Raw genomic sequence first — 15,431 nt, forward strand, 5'->3', positions numbered from 1 at the left:
ATTCATATTTTGGCCTGCTCTGATTGGTTATTCTTTCACTCCTTCCTTATCCTCCAATCAAATTTAGACCCTTTCTGATTGGTCTGTACTTAGTCCAATCACAACTGCTAAATCTAACTGTCAATCAAAGCTGTTACATAATAAGTCTTAGTATTATGGTCTGTTTACTTTTATGCTCTGGTGACCCTCACCTAGTTTTGGAGGAGTATGCCTGACTGACCTCTCCCTGCAGTGTTGGAGTGACCTTTACTTGGCCAAAGTCTCATTTGTCTGCCTGCCAACATGCTAGCCATAGGGGAACCCAAAAACTGCTATTTCACTCTTCTTGGCTGTGTGCCAACATTTTACTCACACCAATTTACCAAAACTATTAAACTGTAAACAATTACCTCATCCCTTTTAATCTGTATCCAATTGTTAATTTATGCATCCTAATGCTAAGGCCTGCTGTTGCCACCCTATTTCTTACCAACCTAGTTAATTTTATTTTAGTTCTTCTCTTATTTTTCAGTTAATGGTGGCAAGTCAATGTTTTCAGTGCTGTGCTTAGGAAACAGAATAGAGCAGCTCAAAATCTTTCATATCCGTGCATTTGCTTGCATAATATTTGTGAGGCAAAGGGAGAAAAGCTGTTGCCAAGTTGAGGGCAGAGATAGAGCGGCTGTCTGTTGAATTTGAACAGTCAGATGCAAGGGCCATTACAAGAGCTCAATGTGGAGCTATACAGGTGAGAGAGACTTTGAAAGAGCATTCTAACGGTCATCCACAGTAGTGTTTTGTGGGCCTGGAGATTTGAGTGCTGCTAAAAATCGCGTAGTGCTTGCTTTACATTTATAAATATGACTGGGTATTTTCCTGAACCAAGAATTATGTGGTGCTTGTTGTGCATTTACAAGTGCTCTTTGCTTTGGGTACTGTTGTGCATTCTGAAATATTAGTTGTGAACTAATAAAGACAACTTCATTCTCCAAAAACAACAACTTTATTGAGTTGGAAAAACAGTATATGCAAAAAAAAAGGCAATATAATACAATTTATTTAAAATATTTTATTTTATTTAAATTAACAGAGTGAAACTTTAAAATTAGGATTTAGTCGTTGGCTACAAGTACAAAAACTGTTTTTTTCATGTCAGAGTAGGTAGAGCTGTGGTTTTCCTTGGTGTCCCTGGCATGGAGTGGTAGGGTAAGGATGTGACCTGTGATACGATGTACGTAGTATGTTGCAGGGTATAGGGAGCAGTAACCATGGAGATTTCAAATATTTGCAGTGGGTGGAAAGTCTGGGATTTGGGGACCTATAGGTCAACCAGGGTCTACAGCATTGGGTTTGTTGCTTGAGAAGACACATTATTTCCTGTTGCATTTCCTTCTCCTTTCCTTCTGGAACTCTGAGCCTTTCACCTATCCTCTCTGCCTTTCTCCATGCTGTCAGTCATATTGGGCCTCCAAGCCCTTTGTTCATGGTCCGATGCAGCACTGACTTGCAGGATCCCACAGACCGTATCCTCTCTAGTCCTCTTCTCTCTCCTTATCAGGGTCAGATGTTCTGCAGGCATGGAGAGGGAAAGGGAAAGATTAGTTTCAAAACTCCCTTTCCATAGTCTCATAAATGCTTCAGATAGGAAATGCTTATTGACGTTTCAGCTTTGGACCACCTCAGTACAGCACCGCTCTCCAGCCTCAGCCATGGTGGGTATGGCCCACCATGGGAGAATTTTCTGTTGCATGAAGCTATAAAATTTCAGTCCCTATTCCATGCATACGAGCATGGGGTAATGGCACTGAATATTAGCACTGTTTTCCATAGGTAGTGGTGATTTTAGCTGATATCTCACTCCTGAGGGTCACAATGGCACAGAGAACACAGATGCTACTGGTGTCCTGAAGCCGCCCGGGCCCATATGCCACTAGCCCATTTACTACAGTGATGACAGTCTAACTCATCACAGAGCGGCATGGGAAAGCGTCCTACTGTGGTAGAGGAAATAAAGCAGCCGACCCTAGAAAACTTCAGGAGAGGATTGCAGAGTACCTCCATGAAACTTTCACCAACATCTCTCGGGAGACTAAAAAGGACATACATAGACACATAGTCGGAGTCCTGCGCAGCTTCCTTCTCATCTCCACCCCCCACCCCCAGCAATCCAACAGGGGAATGAAAAACAGATGCCAATTCTACCTCTGCTTTGGTATCTCTTCCTCTTCTTGTATGAATAAAACAATGAAAAGTCTGTACCTTTCTCGTGATAACTAGCAACATCTTTAAATTTAAACTTTGTAAGGAAAAATGCATGCTCATCCATGCTCACCTGATGGGACTGGCTATACTGTGTCAAACAGGGCCTGGCTCGTGGCATGGCTCGAGTCCTCTGCTGCATCTTCCTCCTCCTCCTCCTCATTGTTCGTGGCAATGGTCTCAGTCTCAAGCTCCTCTGAGGTATCCACAACGGTCTTTAGGGTGCTGGTAGGATCTCTGCCAAATATGACATACAGTTCCTTGTAGAAGCTGCTGGTCTGCGGTGTAGCACCAGATCTATTATTGCGCCCCCTGGCAAAGTCCCTTCACTTTAATATGGCAGTGCTGCTGTCCCCTGTCATACCCCTTGGTGCATCCCTCGTGCAATATGATCTTAAAGGTCTGTGTTTGTATGGCTGGTCCTTAGCTGTTGTTGCACAGTCTCTTGTCCCTGCAGGCCCAGGAGATCTAATACTTCCTGTCTAGTCCAGGCAGAAGCACTTCTAGCACATGGAGCTGGCATGGTTGTTTGGGCCGTTGCACACAACGAGGGCAAGCTGGTAGGTGTGCTTGCCAACGTGGGCAATTAGGAAGTCACTTCAAAAACATGCAGGGAATTTTAAAGGGGATGGTGGCTTCCGGTCTCTGTAACCCCGGCAGTGGAGTATAAAATTGTGACTAGAGTGGTCACTGCTGCAGGGAATGGGGCATTGTGGGACAACTGCTGGAGGACTGTTTGAGGTGACACAGGTCATGCAGTGTATACACTCGCACTGCGTCAATTTCAGTTGTCTCTATGTCGTTCAGGGAAGTGATTGTAGTGTGTTACTGCAATAGGGCACTTACATTGGCCAAAGACAAATTGGAGCATAGACGTGCACAAATAGGTCGAAGCAAAGCAACTTAGGTCAGCCTAACTTTGTAATGTAGACCAGCCTAAGTCTATAGGGAAGTTTTATGCCCTGTGTTATTCAGGAAGTCTGAGTAGATGATCACAATGGTCCCATCTGGCCTTGGAATCTATGAATTCACATAATCAGAAGAGGAAATGCTTCCAAAAAGTGTTGAGTACTACTACATGCCATCAAAACAGAAGTTACTGTGAATGTTTGTACCACATTTAAAAAAACCAAAAACTGCTCTTATCATTGCTATATCAGATCTATGTGCCACTGAGAGGTCTGGGTTTCTTCAAATGGTCGCAAGTATGTCTGATTTGTGGTGATAATTTTTGTGCATTGAATTAATTGGTCATGTATTTATGAACATTTTAATATGGGTATCAGCCAAGATTTTAATAAAGCATGAAGAACAAACTGTCAGTGTCTCTGAGAAGGAAAATATTAAATATTTGAAAGCTTTCAATAACACTACACTTGTTTTAGAAATTTCTTAGACTAAGGCCAGGTCTACACTACAAGCTTTTGCTATCATAGCTGTGCCTGTCAAGGGTGTGATGAGGTGTGATCTCTCACTGACCTAGCTGTGCCACCAAAAGTACCTAGTGTAGATGCAGTTATACCAGCAAAACTGCACTTTGCAAATATAGCTTATTTTACTCAGGGGCTGGAATAAGCCATGCAGATAAAATCAGAGTTGCCTGAATAAACTGTGTCCACGCTAGGAGTTAATGTTTGATATGTCTTCTGTACAGGTTTTACTTATTTTTATATGTTTTCCTCTGTGCAGACCTTTCATTGCTGAGGTTCATCAGTGCTGAACTAACAAGAGGTTACTTCCTTGAACATAATGAAGCAAAATACACAGAACGGCGAGAGCGAGTATACACATGTATGCGAATACCAAGAGAATTGGAAAAGGTGAAGTATTCTTAAGATGTTTATTTTGGTTTACACATTCAAACCATGGCTGTCATGTTAAGGTATTTAGAGTCATTTAATTCTTCAAAACATATTTTTAAATTAAGAGCTTTGTTTATAAACCCCAGTTGTGGTGGTAGTTAATTTATTATTTTGTGATCAAACTTGCTGCTGCTCCTCCTCCCTCTGATTCCACCTTGCAGTCTGTGGGTGGTGGTCACATGCTGATGATATCATTAGCAGAAGATAGAAGGCAATTGAACTAACCTAATTGCAAGTCCCGAGCATCAACAAATGAAACAAAATTCATCTGCTACTTGCAATCAGAAAATGAAAGCAGGTATTGGAGAAAATGCATTTGATCCCAAAATTCACTTCTGCTTTTACAGTAAAACACCAGTGTCGTTTTTTGTTTTGTTTTTTTTAAAAGCCCTTCCTAATCTAAAAGCATATTGGGGTGAAAATGATACCAGCTCTTTAAAAGTATGGCACTGTGGCTGGATACTCCATTAATAACAATGTAGTTGAATTTTCATGAGGTCCGCCCCTCCCCCCCCCCCCCCCCCCCAAATCTTCACAATTGATAGTCTGGGGCCTAGGGAAAAAAATTTTTGGCCAAATTTAAAATAAATTAGGGAAAAGGATTCCTGATCTGACATAATGGTGTGTTCAGAAAGTCTTCAAATTGTTTTGTCACTCTGTAGCCCCCCCAAAAAAGAGTAAGGTAAATTTAATTCACTGAAGTCATCTAATTAGCATCTGCTGCATGCGATCAAATTTTAGTTTATAATTTTTTAAATAGCAAGATCAGAACCTGCTACAGTAACTATGGCTTGCAGGCAGCCCCAGGCACCAAGTTGGGAAGCAGGTGACAGCTAAGGGAAGAGATTGTTTACGCTCCAAATCTCCTGCACAGAGTGTAGAAAAAAGGAGGCTTTGCTGGGTTCCTGCTTTCTCAACTTCCTTATGAGTGTTTGCTCCTGAGCACCTCTTATAGGTAGAGAGGAGTAGCAGAAGAGATTGAGGGCCATTCTTTTTCTTCTTGTGCATCTCCCAAGATCTGCTAGAGTGAAATAATGACATCCCAAGAATGAAAATTGAGCAGTTGAAGGGAAATCTTTATTTGTCCAACTGTACAAAATTCTGTTTTCATATTTCTGTTGGCCCCTATTTACTACCAGTGACTGACAAATATTTAAATAAATGAAATTTTGTTAAAGATTCAGCACTCAAATCTCTTTCATCTAAATTGTTGGAGTTCACAATAAATATTCCTGAGATCACCTGGATGTCCTCTAGAAAAAACAGGGCATACCAAACTTGGCATAATTTTTAAAAATCTTTTATATATCATAAACAAAAAAAGGGCAGAATTCCAGTTTTTCGAAAGTTCTTTGCAGATCACCTAGAAGATGAAACTAAAATTCAGATTACATATCAGTAATTTAAGGGTAAAAGTTCTTAGAATAGTGGTTAGCAACAACGTTAAAAAGCAAAGAAATACTGTGCTAAGGTTAAACTTAAAAGAAACCCAAACATGCAAAAGTATGAGCATAAGTGTGTAAACTGCCTGTTTAACCATGCCAGTCTCCCTTATTCCCTTACTGTTTCCTTTTTTAGCTACTTAGTAAGGTGATGTTTTTGGACTAATGACATCAGCACCTTTTAATACTGATCTCCTCATTACCCACTATATTTCTGTGATCACTCATTTGCCTTAAGCAAAGCTATATCATATATGGAGAAGAAAGCTATATATTTCTCTCCAAGTCTAGGTTAAACTGTGATGTCTCTTAGCAGCTGGCTTTTCTCTCCTCAGATTCTTGTGATGCTGGAACAGTATGTAGTTCCATTTCATTTTTAAGTTAGGTCATAGGCTTGAATTGCACATGAGCATAATTACATTTAGAGACATTCTCAGATATTATTCATACAGCCAAGAGTGAACAGTGAAGACGTAAACAACTCACATTAGGAAAGTGACTGGGGGAGAGAATACTGTTGCTCCCTTCCAACAGCCAGAGAGAGCTGAGGGGTGAGGAGGGATTAAAGTTTGACCAGGAAAAAAGAGAAAGCACTGCGTATATCTACACAGTCTGTGACGACAGACTTGCTTCTGGTAGGGCTTGTGCTAGCCCTCTGAAAATAGCTTTGTAGGTGGTGCTTTGAAGTTGTAGATTTGGCTTTGAAGCCTAGGGAGGGGGTTGCCTGCCGGTGGTCAACTCCCCAACTCCATGGACAAAACGAGCACTCAATACTAGGCCTACATAGGCCCTGCTGCCCCTCTACTTGTCAGCAGTAGGCCAGTGGGAGGAAAGTTTGTGGGGGTTTGGCAGGGCCTGGGCTAGCCTCCACGGGGACTGTGGAGGGAGCACCACCCAGCCCCGCTCTGCTCCAGTCCAGCCGCGGCCCCAGCTCCTAGCCACAGCTCTGCTCCCGCCCCCAGCTGTGGCTCCAGCTTTGCCCCCTGGTGCCCGGCCGCAGTTCCATACCCAACTACGACCCCAGCCTCAGCCCTCAAAAGTGGCGAAGAACAGTACACCCCAGCTTACCAGTTACACCTCAGATCACTGTTCCATTTAACACACTTTTCTTAGATACATTTGTAGTAAAAACAAGTAAAAGCTTATTTAGCAAAATATAGAGATTCAAGTGGTAGCCAGTAGAAGTATTGAAAACAAATGGTTACATATAACATAAAATTATAACATGCATTCTAGAACCTAGACTTACTTAATTAGATATTTTCATGTCTTACAGAGCAATGCTCACCCAAAGTCCATCCAGCATTTTACAACCAGGTTTGGCTGTGATCTTCCATTCATGAGAGAAGTCATGCTGTCAGTTTGCCTCCTTAGTGAAAGACCTAGATATAACCAAACAATCCATTATCATTGATAAGTAGGACACCCCCCTGCTGGTTGTTTTTTCACATGTACTCCTTTTGTGTAGATTTTGCAATCTCTTAGGCTGTGTCTACACTATCACTGGCGATGGCCTGTAGGGTAAGTGTAGCCACGGAGCCTTTTGCCTCTGCCAAAGTCTTTCCCTGTGGCAGGAAAGGCTCCAGCAGCAGGGAGGCAGCAGAACATTGTGCTGCTAAAAATAGCAGGGTAGGCAGGAAGGCACAGCTTGGGCAAATAAAGAGCCATGTAGGGTATGTACTCGGGTATATACCCACACCCTTCAGTTCAGTGTCTTTTCTCGCGTAAGCTGTGCCTTGTCCTATATGCTGCTATTTATACTCGTGCTGGGGGTGGGGGGTGAGGCGGTACCTGTATACGTGCTCTACACACAGCTGAAAGAAACAGTGTAGCTCTATCCTTAATAAGCATCTGATTCAGAATGCAAATAGTCATATGTTGGGACACATAATAGACAATGACCAAACAGGAAGAGAAGCCCCCTGAAGAAAGGAACCTGTCCAAGACATGTCACCTCCTGGTTTGTTGCCGTAAGAACTTAATTTTTGGTAGAGATATATAACTTCTTAAATACTATTCATAGCTACGTTGGGCTATTGGCTTATGGTAGAAACCTCACATGCCACCCTTTAGCAAATTATTATGCATATATAAAGCCGACAGCATCCCTGTAAAATTCCATATGCCCCCTGCACCCTCTACCAGTCGGTGCCAAAAGGTTCCTGGGTCATAACACTGCAGAATATTAACCTTTTTTCGCAATTGCATCACATTGTTGATTCCTATTCAATTTGTGAACCACTTTATCCCCCAGATCTTTTTCAGCAGTACTCCCACCTAGCCAGTTATTCCCCATTTTGTAATTATGCTTTTGCTTTTTCCTTCAAAAGTGTAGAATGTTCTCTATTACATTTTATCTCATTGAATTCAGACCAATTCTCTAATTTGTGAAGGTTATTTTGAATTGTAACGCTGTCCTCCAAAGTCCTTGCAATCCCTCCCAGCTTGGTGTCATCAGCAAATATTATAAGCATACCCTCTACTCCATTATTCAAGTCATTAATTAAAATATTGACTGGTATCAGACACAAGACTGATCCTTGCGAGACTCCACTAGATCTGCCTTCCCAGTTTGACAGCAAACCATTGATAACTACTCTTTGAGTATGGTCTTTCAACCAGATGTGCATCCACCTTATAGTAATTTCAACTAGACCACGTTTCCCTAGTTTGCTCATGAGAATGTCATATGGGCCTGTGTCCAAAGCCTTACTAAAAGCAAGATATATCAAGTCTACCACTCCTCCCCTCCCCCATCTACTAGATCATTAACTCTGTCAAAGAAGGAAATAAGGTTGGTTTGGCACAATTTGTTCTTGACATGACAAATCCATTCTGGCTATTCTGTATAACCCTATTATCCTCTAGGTGCTTACAAATGTATTGTTTAATAATTTGCTCCAGTATCTTTCCAGTATCCTATCAATGTTAGGCTTACTGGCCTATAATTCCCTTGTTCTTCTTTTCCTCTTTTTAAAGATAGGTACTATGTTTGCCCATCTCCAGTCCTCTGGAACTTCTCCCATCCTCCAGGAATTCTTGAAGATAATTGATAACAGTTTTGAGATCGCTTCAGCTAGTTCCTTAAGTACCCTGGGATGAATTTCATCAGGCCGTGCCAACGTGAATACATCTAACTTATCTAAATATTCTTTAACCCATTCTTTCCCTATTTTGGCTTTTGTTCCTTCTCCCTTGTTATTTATATTAATTGTGTTGAGTATCTGGTCACCATAACTTTTTTTAGTGGAGACTGAAGTAAAACAGGCACTAAACATCTCAGCCTTCTTGATGTAATCAGTTGTTAGCTCTTCTTCCCTGATAAGTAAAGGACCCATACTTTACTTCATCTTTCTCTTGCTTTTAGTGTATTAAAAAAGTTTTGTCATTGCCTTTAATGTCCACTGCTGGGTGTAACTCATTTTGTGCCTTAGCCTTTCTGATTTTGTCCCTATGTTCTTGTGCTAATTTTTTGTACTCCTGAGCAATTTGTCCATGTTTCCACTATTTGTAGGAGTCCTTTTTGATTTTCAGGTCATTAAAGAGCTACTTATGGAGCCATATTGGCATCTTATTATTCTTATCTTTCCTTCGCATCAGAATAGTTTGCAGTTGTGCCTTTTACATTCTCCTTGAGAAACTGCCTGCTCTTCTGAATTCCTTTGACACATCATTACCTAGAATTTTGTCTCCTGAACTTTCCTTGTTTAACAGTGACTACAATTCTAACTTGTCCGTCGGTAAGAGAGGGATGCAGGACAAGAAGTTAGGTATTGGGATAAGCCTTTCTCTCATTAATGGGTTATGCCTTGAGTGGACCGTGCAGTCATGTGCCTTCAAAGTCCTGGTTCCATGAGCAAAGGAGGGGTGAGAAATCCCCTTTCTCCTTGTGTTCTTACCAGCTGTTTCTGCTCTTTCACAATGGTGCTGAAGTAGTCAGCAATGAATCTGCAAAGGATCACACAATCATGACTGGGTTTGTTCTGCTCCTACTGGCATCTTTACATGAACACCTTGTTCATTAACATAGGAATGAACCTGTGCTAGTCCAGGTAGCATTTTAAGATGACCCAAATTGTTGGGGACTGGAGAAGGGGGGGAGGGGGAAAGACTGGGTGGATTGGTTAAAATTAGTGTTACCTCAACTGTGACCAAACTTTGTCCTTTGTTCCTCAGGCTGTGGGGCTTGGGAGGCTATAGAAGTAACACACTAAGGGTATGTCTACACCTAGAACACTACAGTGATGTAGATAATCCACCTCCCCGAGAGGTGGTAGCTAGGTCAACAGAAGAATGTGGAGCAATGTATGTTGACCTAATTTTCTAGTGTAGACCATGAGTAAGTCTGCAGAGAAGAGGAAGTATCTTACTTTGAGCATCTGAAGAAACAAGGCTGACTGGTTCTGAAGGGAGCAGTCTCCAGCGTTTAGTTGGAAAGGGAGTAGCTGCAATGCAGTTGTCAAATACTTGCCAACATTTGAAAGCTAAAAATAGATACATTTGGTGAGAAATATGGATTCATCTCTCAATTTTATTGAAATACCACTGACCAAGGAAAATAGGAAACAATTTGCAAAAAATGAATTGTCCCTTCTAAATGGGGCTACTTGTTATTTATGAAAATGAGGAGAAGTGAAGGACTATCCCAGAAGATGCCTTTGTGCAAAAAAAAAAAAAAAAAAGGGGGGGGGCGGGCATTAGAAAGAATTCATACAGAAAATAAGGAGAGATCGAAGGAAAGGAGACAACGCCAACACAGGAAGTAGATGACACAAAAAATTAGAGACAGAAATGACCAACTTAAATTTAGGAGAAGGGAGAGAGTGGATTTTTGTGAATTACCTGACCGTGTCCCCTCTTATCCTTAAAGGTGTGAGGAGGAAGGGACAGTTCTCTTCCCCTCTCTTTCATCATTGAGAGGGAAACTAAATATCGGAATGCTCTCGGACCAATAATATGTATTCGGGATTTGCTGTAAACCATTCATGCTTGCCATTTCCCCCTATATTTTCTTTTTAAATTTTATTTTAGCAAATAGTTAACTTTTGAAAGTCTTGAAAAAAAATCATAACGTGCACTAACAACTAAACCTAATTTTAAAAATATCTACCTTTATGGAGGGGGGCGGGTGTGTGAAAATTTAGCAGGGTGGATTTGATTTAAATCACTAGTCAGGAAAACGCGATTTAATCATGGATTTCTACATAAAAGTGCATTCTTGTTGGTTGTTATAACCTTAATACATCTTCTTCACAACTCAGAGATGGATGTAGGTTTCATTTTTAGAAGGCACACACTATACATTTTTTAAGTGATTTTTTTAAAAAAACTTTTCAGATTAGTTTTACAGCTATATTAGCAAATGAATGATCGTTTGGTTATTTCATTTACCAAAGGTAATTGAAGCAGATATTTATGAAGTCATTGGGAGGTGAACTATCTCCAATTCAACAGGTTAATCATTAATATTTCGACGATTTTCTTGCCATGCTGTATTAGGAGGAGAACATCACCAGACAGACATTTAAATTGTTTTATTTAACTAGAACAACAACGTTATGTATTCTGGATTTTTTTCTTCAACAGCAAGCATATAATATTTTAACAAAACAAGAATATGAATTTTTGAATGTAGTTAAACATTCAAGTTTTTTAAAATCAGGTTTGTTTTTGTTAATTGTTTTAAACTAAAATAGTTAAATTAAATATTTTTTTAAAAAACAAAACAAAAATTAAATCAACTATGTCAACCAGGTCAACACGAGAAACTTAAAATGTTGGCTTCTACAGCTAACTCAGTCGTCTGCACCTTCATTTTCCTGTTTGTTCATAATCTGGAAAAGAAAAATAAGCTTTCCTGCTTTTTCAGGTCCCAAACGATTTCTCAATTTGGAATGAATTAGTCCAAAAACAGAAAATATTCTTTCTACACCAGCAGAAGAAGCTACTGCTGTTAAAAGTGAGACTATCATAGAATCATAGAATGTCAGGGTTGGAAGGGACACTTCAGCAGTCTCTGAATCCAAGTGCTTAAGTGACTTCCACCAGTTCACTGGTGTGACTTTCTTTAAAACATCAGCAAACATATTTCTTGAATGGTTCACCCTTAGCTCTGAAGTTTATTACAGTTGGCATTATGGAGGGATGATTGCTGGATGTCCATGTCGTAGCCAACTCCTCTTCTTTAGCAGTCAAGGCTTGACCCTGGTACCGAGTATTGAGAATATTTTCAAGAAAGTGAGCTGGAGATAGTGCTTGTCCCATTCATTTTTTTAATGTTTGTAATTTAACTCGGTCATTGCATATTTCTCTTTTTAAGATCTCACTCAGATCCTTCCACATTTCAACAGTCAGCAATAAAACAGCTGTTTCCCTGCATTTTGTTCAAGGCTACAGAAATAGGCTTCAGGGTACTCAGCATGTGTTCAACATTTCTCTTAAGACCAATGTTGAGAACTTTGGCTGGGACAGTGCCATCTATTTTTTCACGATTTTGTTCACAAACTGTCATCAGATTAGGCAAGTTCTTGATATAGTGCTTAAAACAGTCCACTACTGAGTTCCATCGCATGTCTTGTGGGAGAGTTAGCTTGGTTCCTCCCACTTTTTTCATAGCACCTGCTGCAAAGTGGGTGTTACAGAAGTATTTTGCAATTTCAACAACATTAGCCTTTATTTCTGGAACACTGAAGTCTTTGGCTAGGAGGTGCATCAAATGAGCACTGCAACCGTATGTTGTTAGCTTGGGACTCTCTTCTAAATAATTTCTTCTCATCTTGGATACATTTGCAGCATTGTCTGTGACCAAACTGCATACTAGACATTTGAATTCTTTTTCACAGTTTATTATAGCTTTTACTGCTACTTCTTGTAAGTATTCTGCTGTGTGCGCATTTCCTGATGTATCAATTGTTTCTGTAAGGAAGACATTGCTCCACCCATCAAGACTCAGGTTAACAATCTCACCCTCTAGACCTTTTGCACGCTGTTCAATTTCTCTTTCATAGACTTTATCCAGCAATTTGCCTGCGACATCTGCTCTATTGGGGGGACTGTATTCTGGTCTTAATGACTGAACCATGTTAATGAAGTGTGGGTTCTCAATCATACGGAAAGGAGAGTTTGTTGCATAAGCAAACTGGGTAATTTTTTCATCAATTACCTCTTTTTGTAATCTGCTGATTCTTATCACAAACTTATCTATGGTTGTTTCTGGATGATGGAGATTTTTTTTTCTTTTTGCTACAGATGATATAATGTGGCTATGTGACATACATGATGTGATTGAAACACTATCATTGGCAGATAACTCTGAAACTAGAAAATGAAGGTGATCTTGAAGGTGGATAGTCTTCAGAATCCTGTATGTTGAGGATGGATTCTCCTAAACAAAATAAGTCAATGCAGTTATTTAATTATTATTACCACACTGCTTGTTTAGTATTACTCATTGCATTCACTGACAGTACTACTTTAAAGGTGAAATTGTAAAAAGAAAATCTGCCTATTTCAGCTATTTATTTTTTATCACAACTGCATCTAAAATGATAGTACCATAGAATAACAACTATATTTTTTTGCTCAAACATGAGAATTCAAGAATAGTCGAGAAGGAAGATAGGCAGTCCTTAAGAAAGAAATATGAAATAAAAAAGTTTACCAACCTGAAGATCCTGCATGTTCAGACATGTTCCTTTCATCATCTTCAACGTAGCTTCCTACTGAGAAACACTTCTCATGATGTTGTTTCATTCGGGCAACCAGGCCTTGCATTTCTTTGTTGCGCTGTTTACATTTTGCATGCGTTCCTGTCTTACTCACAGGTAGAGGAACTTCATTAAAATATTCCCACACTTGGTCTCTTTTTCGGCCTTCTGCCATTATAGGTTTTCCCTTCTAGTGAGAGAATGGTATGGTAGATCTCAAATCAATGAAGGCTACACTCAGAAAGACCTCAAGACTTCTGGAATATGCTGCTCAAACAGTTTCATTTTTGTTTCTACTGCCTGTCTCTCCCTTTTCACATTTATCTCAAGACTTCTTGCCTTGTCCAGATCTATTCCGCCCCCAACAATCTTCTATTCATTGAACTTTTTGAAACTTTGCACTTTTAGAGAGAGGTAAGGGATTGACTCTGTGTACACAAATTTGCAGAGGGACAATAGGGCTGAGGTCGGTTACTTCTCACTTATTTATTTATTTAAATACATTTTTGCTGTTAACAAGCATGTTACCTCTGGAGACACAAATCCACAGTTTGAGAACTGCAAAACTAAGCATCTCTGATGGTATCTTCTAGACTGAGCACTGAGTCCCACTGGGTAGATAGAAAGATTAACCTAAATAATCTATACAGAAGCCTGTGGAACCCCATAAGATTGGGTCTTTAATCCATGAACTATTGGAACTCGTTTACAAAACTTTTCTTAAACTACATGAATATATTGTCTCGTACTATAGAATTATAATTTATAATCCCTATTCCATGATGAGATATCTTTGAGCTATAATGTATCTTAATTAAAACTATCTTTAGATAGGTTTTTTCCTCAAAAAGGATTTTATCAAAAAAATCCAATTTAAATAAAAAAAAATTGATTTTTATTCACCCTGTGAAGGACAGAAGAGGTCTATTTCGCCTCTTGGTTTGTGCCAGCTGGGTGGATCAGGTCATGCATAGCAGAGGCTGACTAACTGGCAGGTTACCTATGACAGTGGCTATGTCTAGGCTTGGAGTTGGGGGTATGATTCCCAACTTGATTAGACCTACTCGCACTAGCTGTCATTGAGATGGTGCACTAAAAATAATAGTGTGATGGTTATAGCAAGTGCAGAGTACGGCTAACCACCCCAAGTACATACACACTGGTGGATTTGTACTCATAGGGTATGCCTACACTGGAATTAGACACCTGCAGCTGGCCCATGCCAGCTGACTCGGACGGAGGGCTCAGGCTAAGGGGCTGTTTAATTGTTGCAGCCCGAGCTCTGCAACCCTGCCATGTTGCAGGGTCCTAGAGCCTGGGTCCCAGCCCGAGCCCGAATGTCTGCACTGCAGTTAAACAGCTCTTTAGCCCAAGCCCCATGAGTCCAAGTCAGCTGGCATAGGCCAGCTACGTGTTTTTAATTGCAATGTAGACATACCATGAGTGGCTAGCCTGTGCCCGGGGCCATGCTGTTGTGGCGACGCTATGGTTTTTAGCACTCTGGCTTTATGAGAACTAGTGTCAGTATGTCGGCTCGAGCTGGGAATTCTCTCTCTCTCTCCCTCCCCCCATCCCCCAGTTCCAAGTGTAGACGTAGCCCATGTGTTAGTGCAGATTCCAGAGCTTATGATTGAGGGTTCAGTTTAAAGAAGTGGGAATTTCAGCTTTGGAAGCTACACGTCGGGACTGAGAAGGGGTGAAACTTACTGAGAAGGGAGAAAATGAATTCCTGACTGGTTGTCTTCCTGCCTGAATTTTCATTTATTCAGTTTCCAGTTAGAAAGGCACAACATATAAATTAAATTTACTTTACACTTCGAACAATCGCTTTTTAGAAAGAATAGGCAGGAATGAGCTTTTCCCTTTCAAACTGTGACTTGCCACATAATCACAGGCCCATGAGGTCCGTTTAGCCTTTTTCAGGATGCAGTTTAGTGAACATTTTGTCACCAGAAAGGAGTACATAAAAGCAGCTGAAAAGATCCCTGTAGATTACTGACAGGAGAACATGTCTGTCTTAAAGTGTATCCACCAAAAACAAAGACATTTCTCCCCAGCACAGTTCTTCAAACTTGGCTTAATATTTAATTCTTATGAAGAGCTGCAAAGCAAGCAGTGTGTATAGCTTTAGTAGCCTTGAAGTTGTGAAATACTGAGAGTGGGCAAGTCTGGGAAAGAGTGCA

The 15,431-nt window shown here is 40.4% G+C and overlaps 1 protein-coding gene across 1 annotated transcript in view; it reads left to right on the top strand.

Moving 5' to 3' along the window:
* Positions 1-15,431, top strand: part of TAPT1 (transmembrane anterior posterior transformation 1) — a 92,183-nt gene that overhangs the window by 10,729 nt on the left and 66,023 nt on the right. Inside the window, exon 2 of the mRNA XM_065404999.1 lies at positions 3,928-4,058. Within this exon, the coding sequence (XP_065261071.1) occupies positions 3,928-4,058 (131 nt within the window). The remainder of the gene's footprint in view (positions 1-3,927; positions 4,059-15,431) is intronic.

The sequence above is a fragment of the Emys orbicularis genome, chromosome 5 (assembly GCF_028017835.1).
Source record: "Emys orbicularis isolate rEmyOrb1 chromosome 5, rEmyOrb1.hap1, whole genome shotgun sequence".
NCBI classification, from domain to species: Eukaryota; Metazoa; Chordata; order Testudines; family Emydidae; genus Emys; species Emys orbicularis.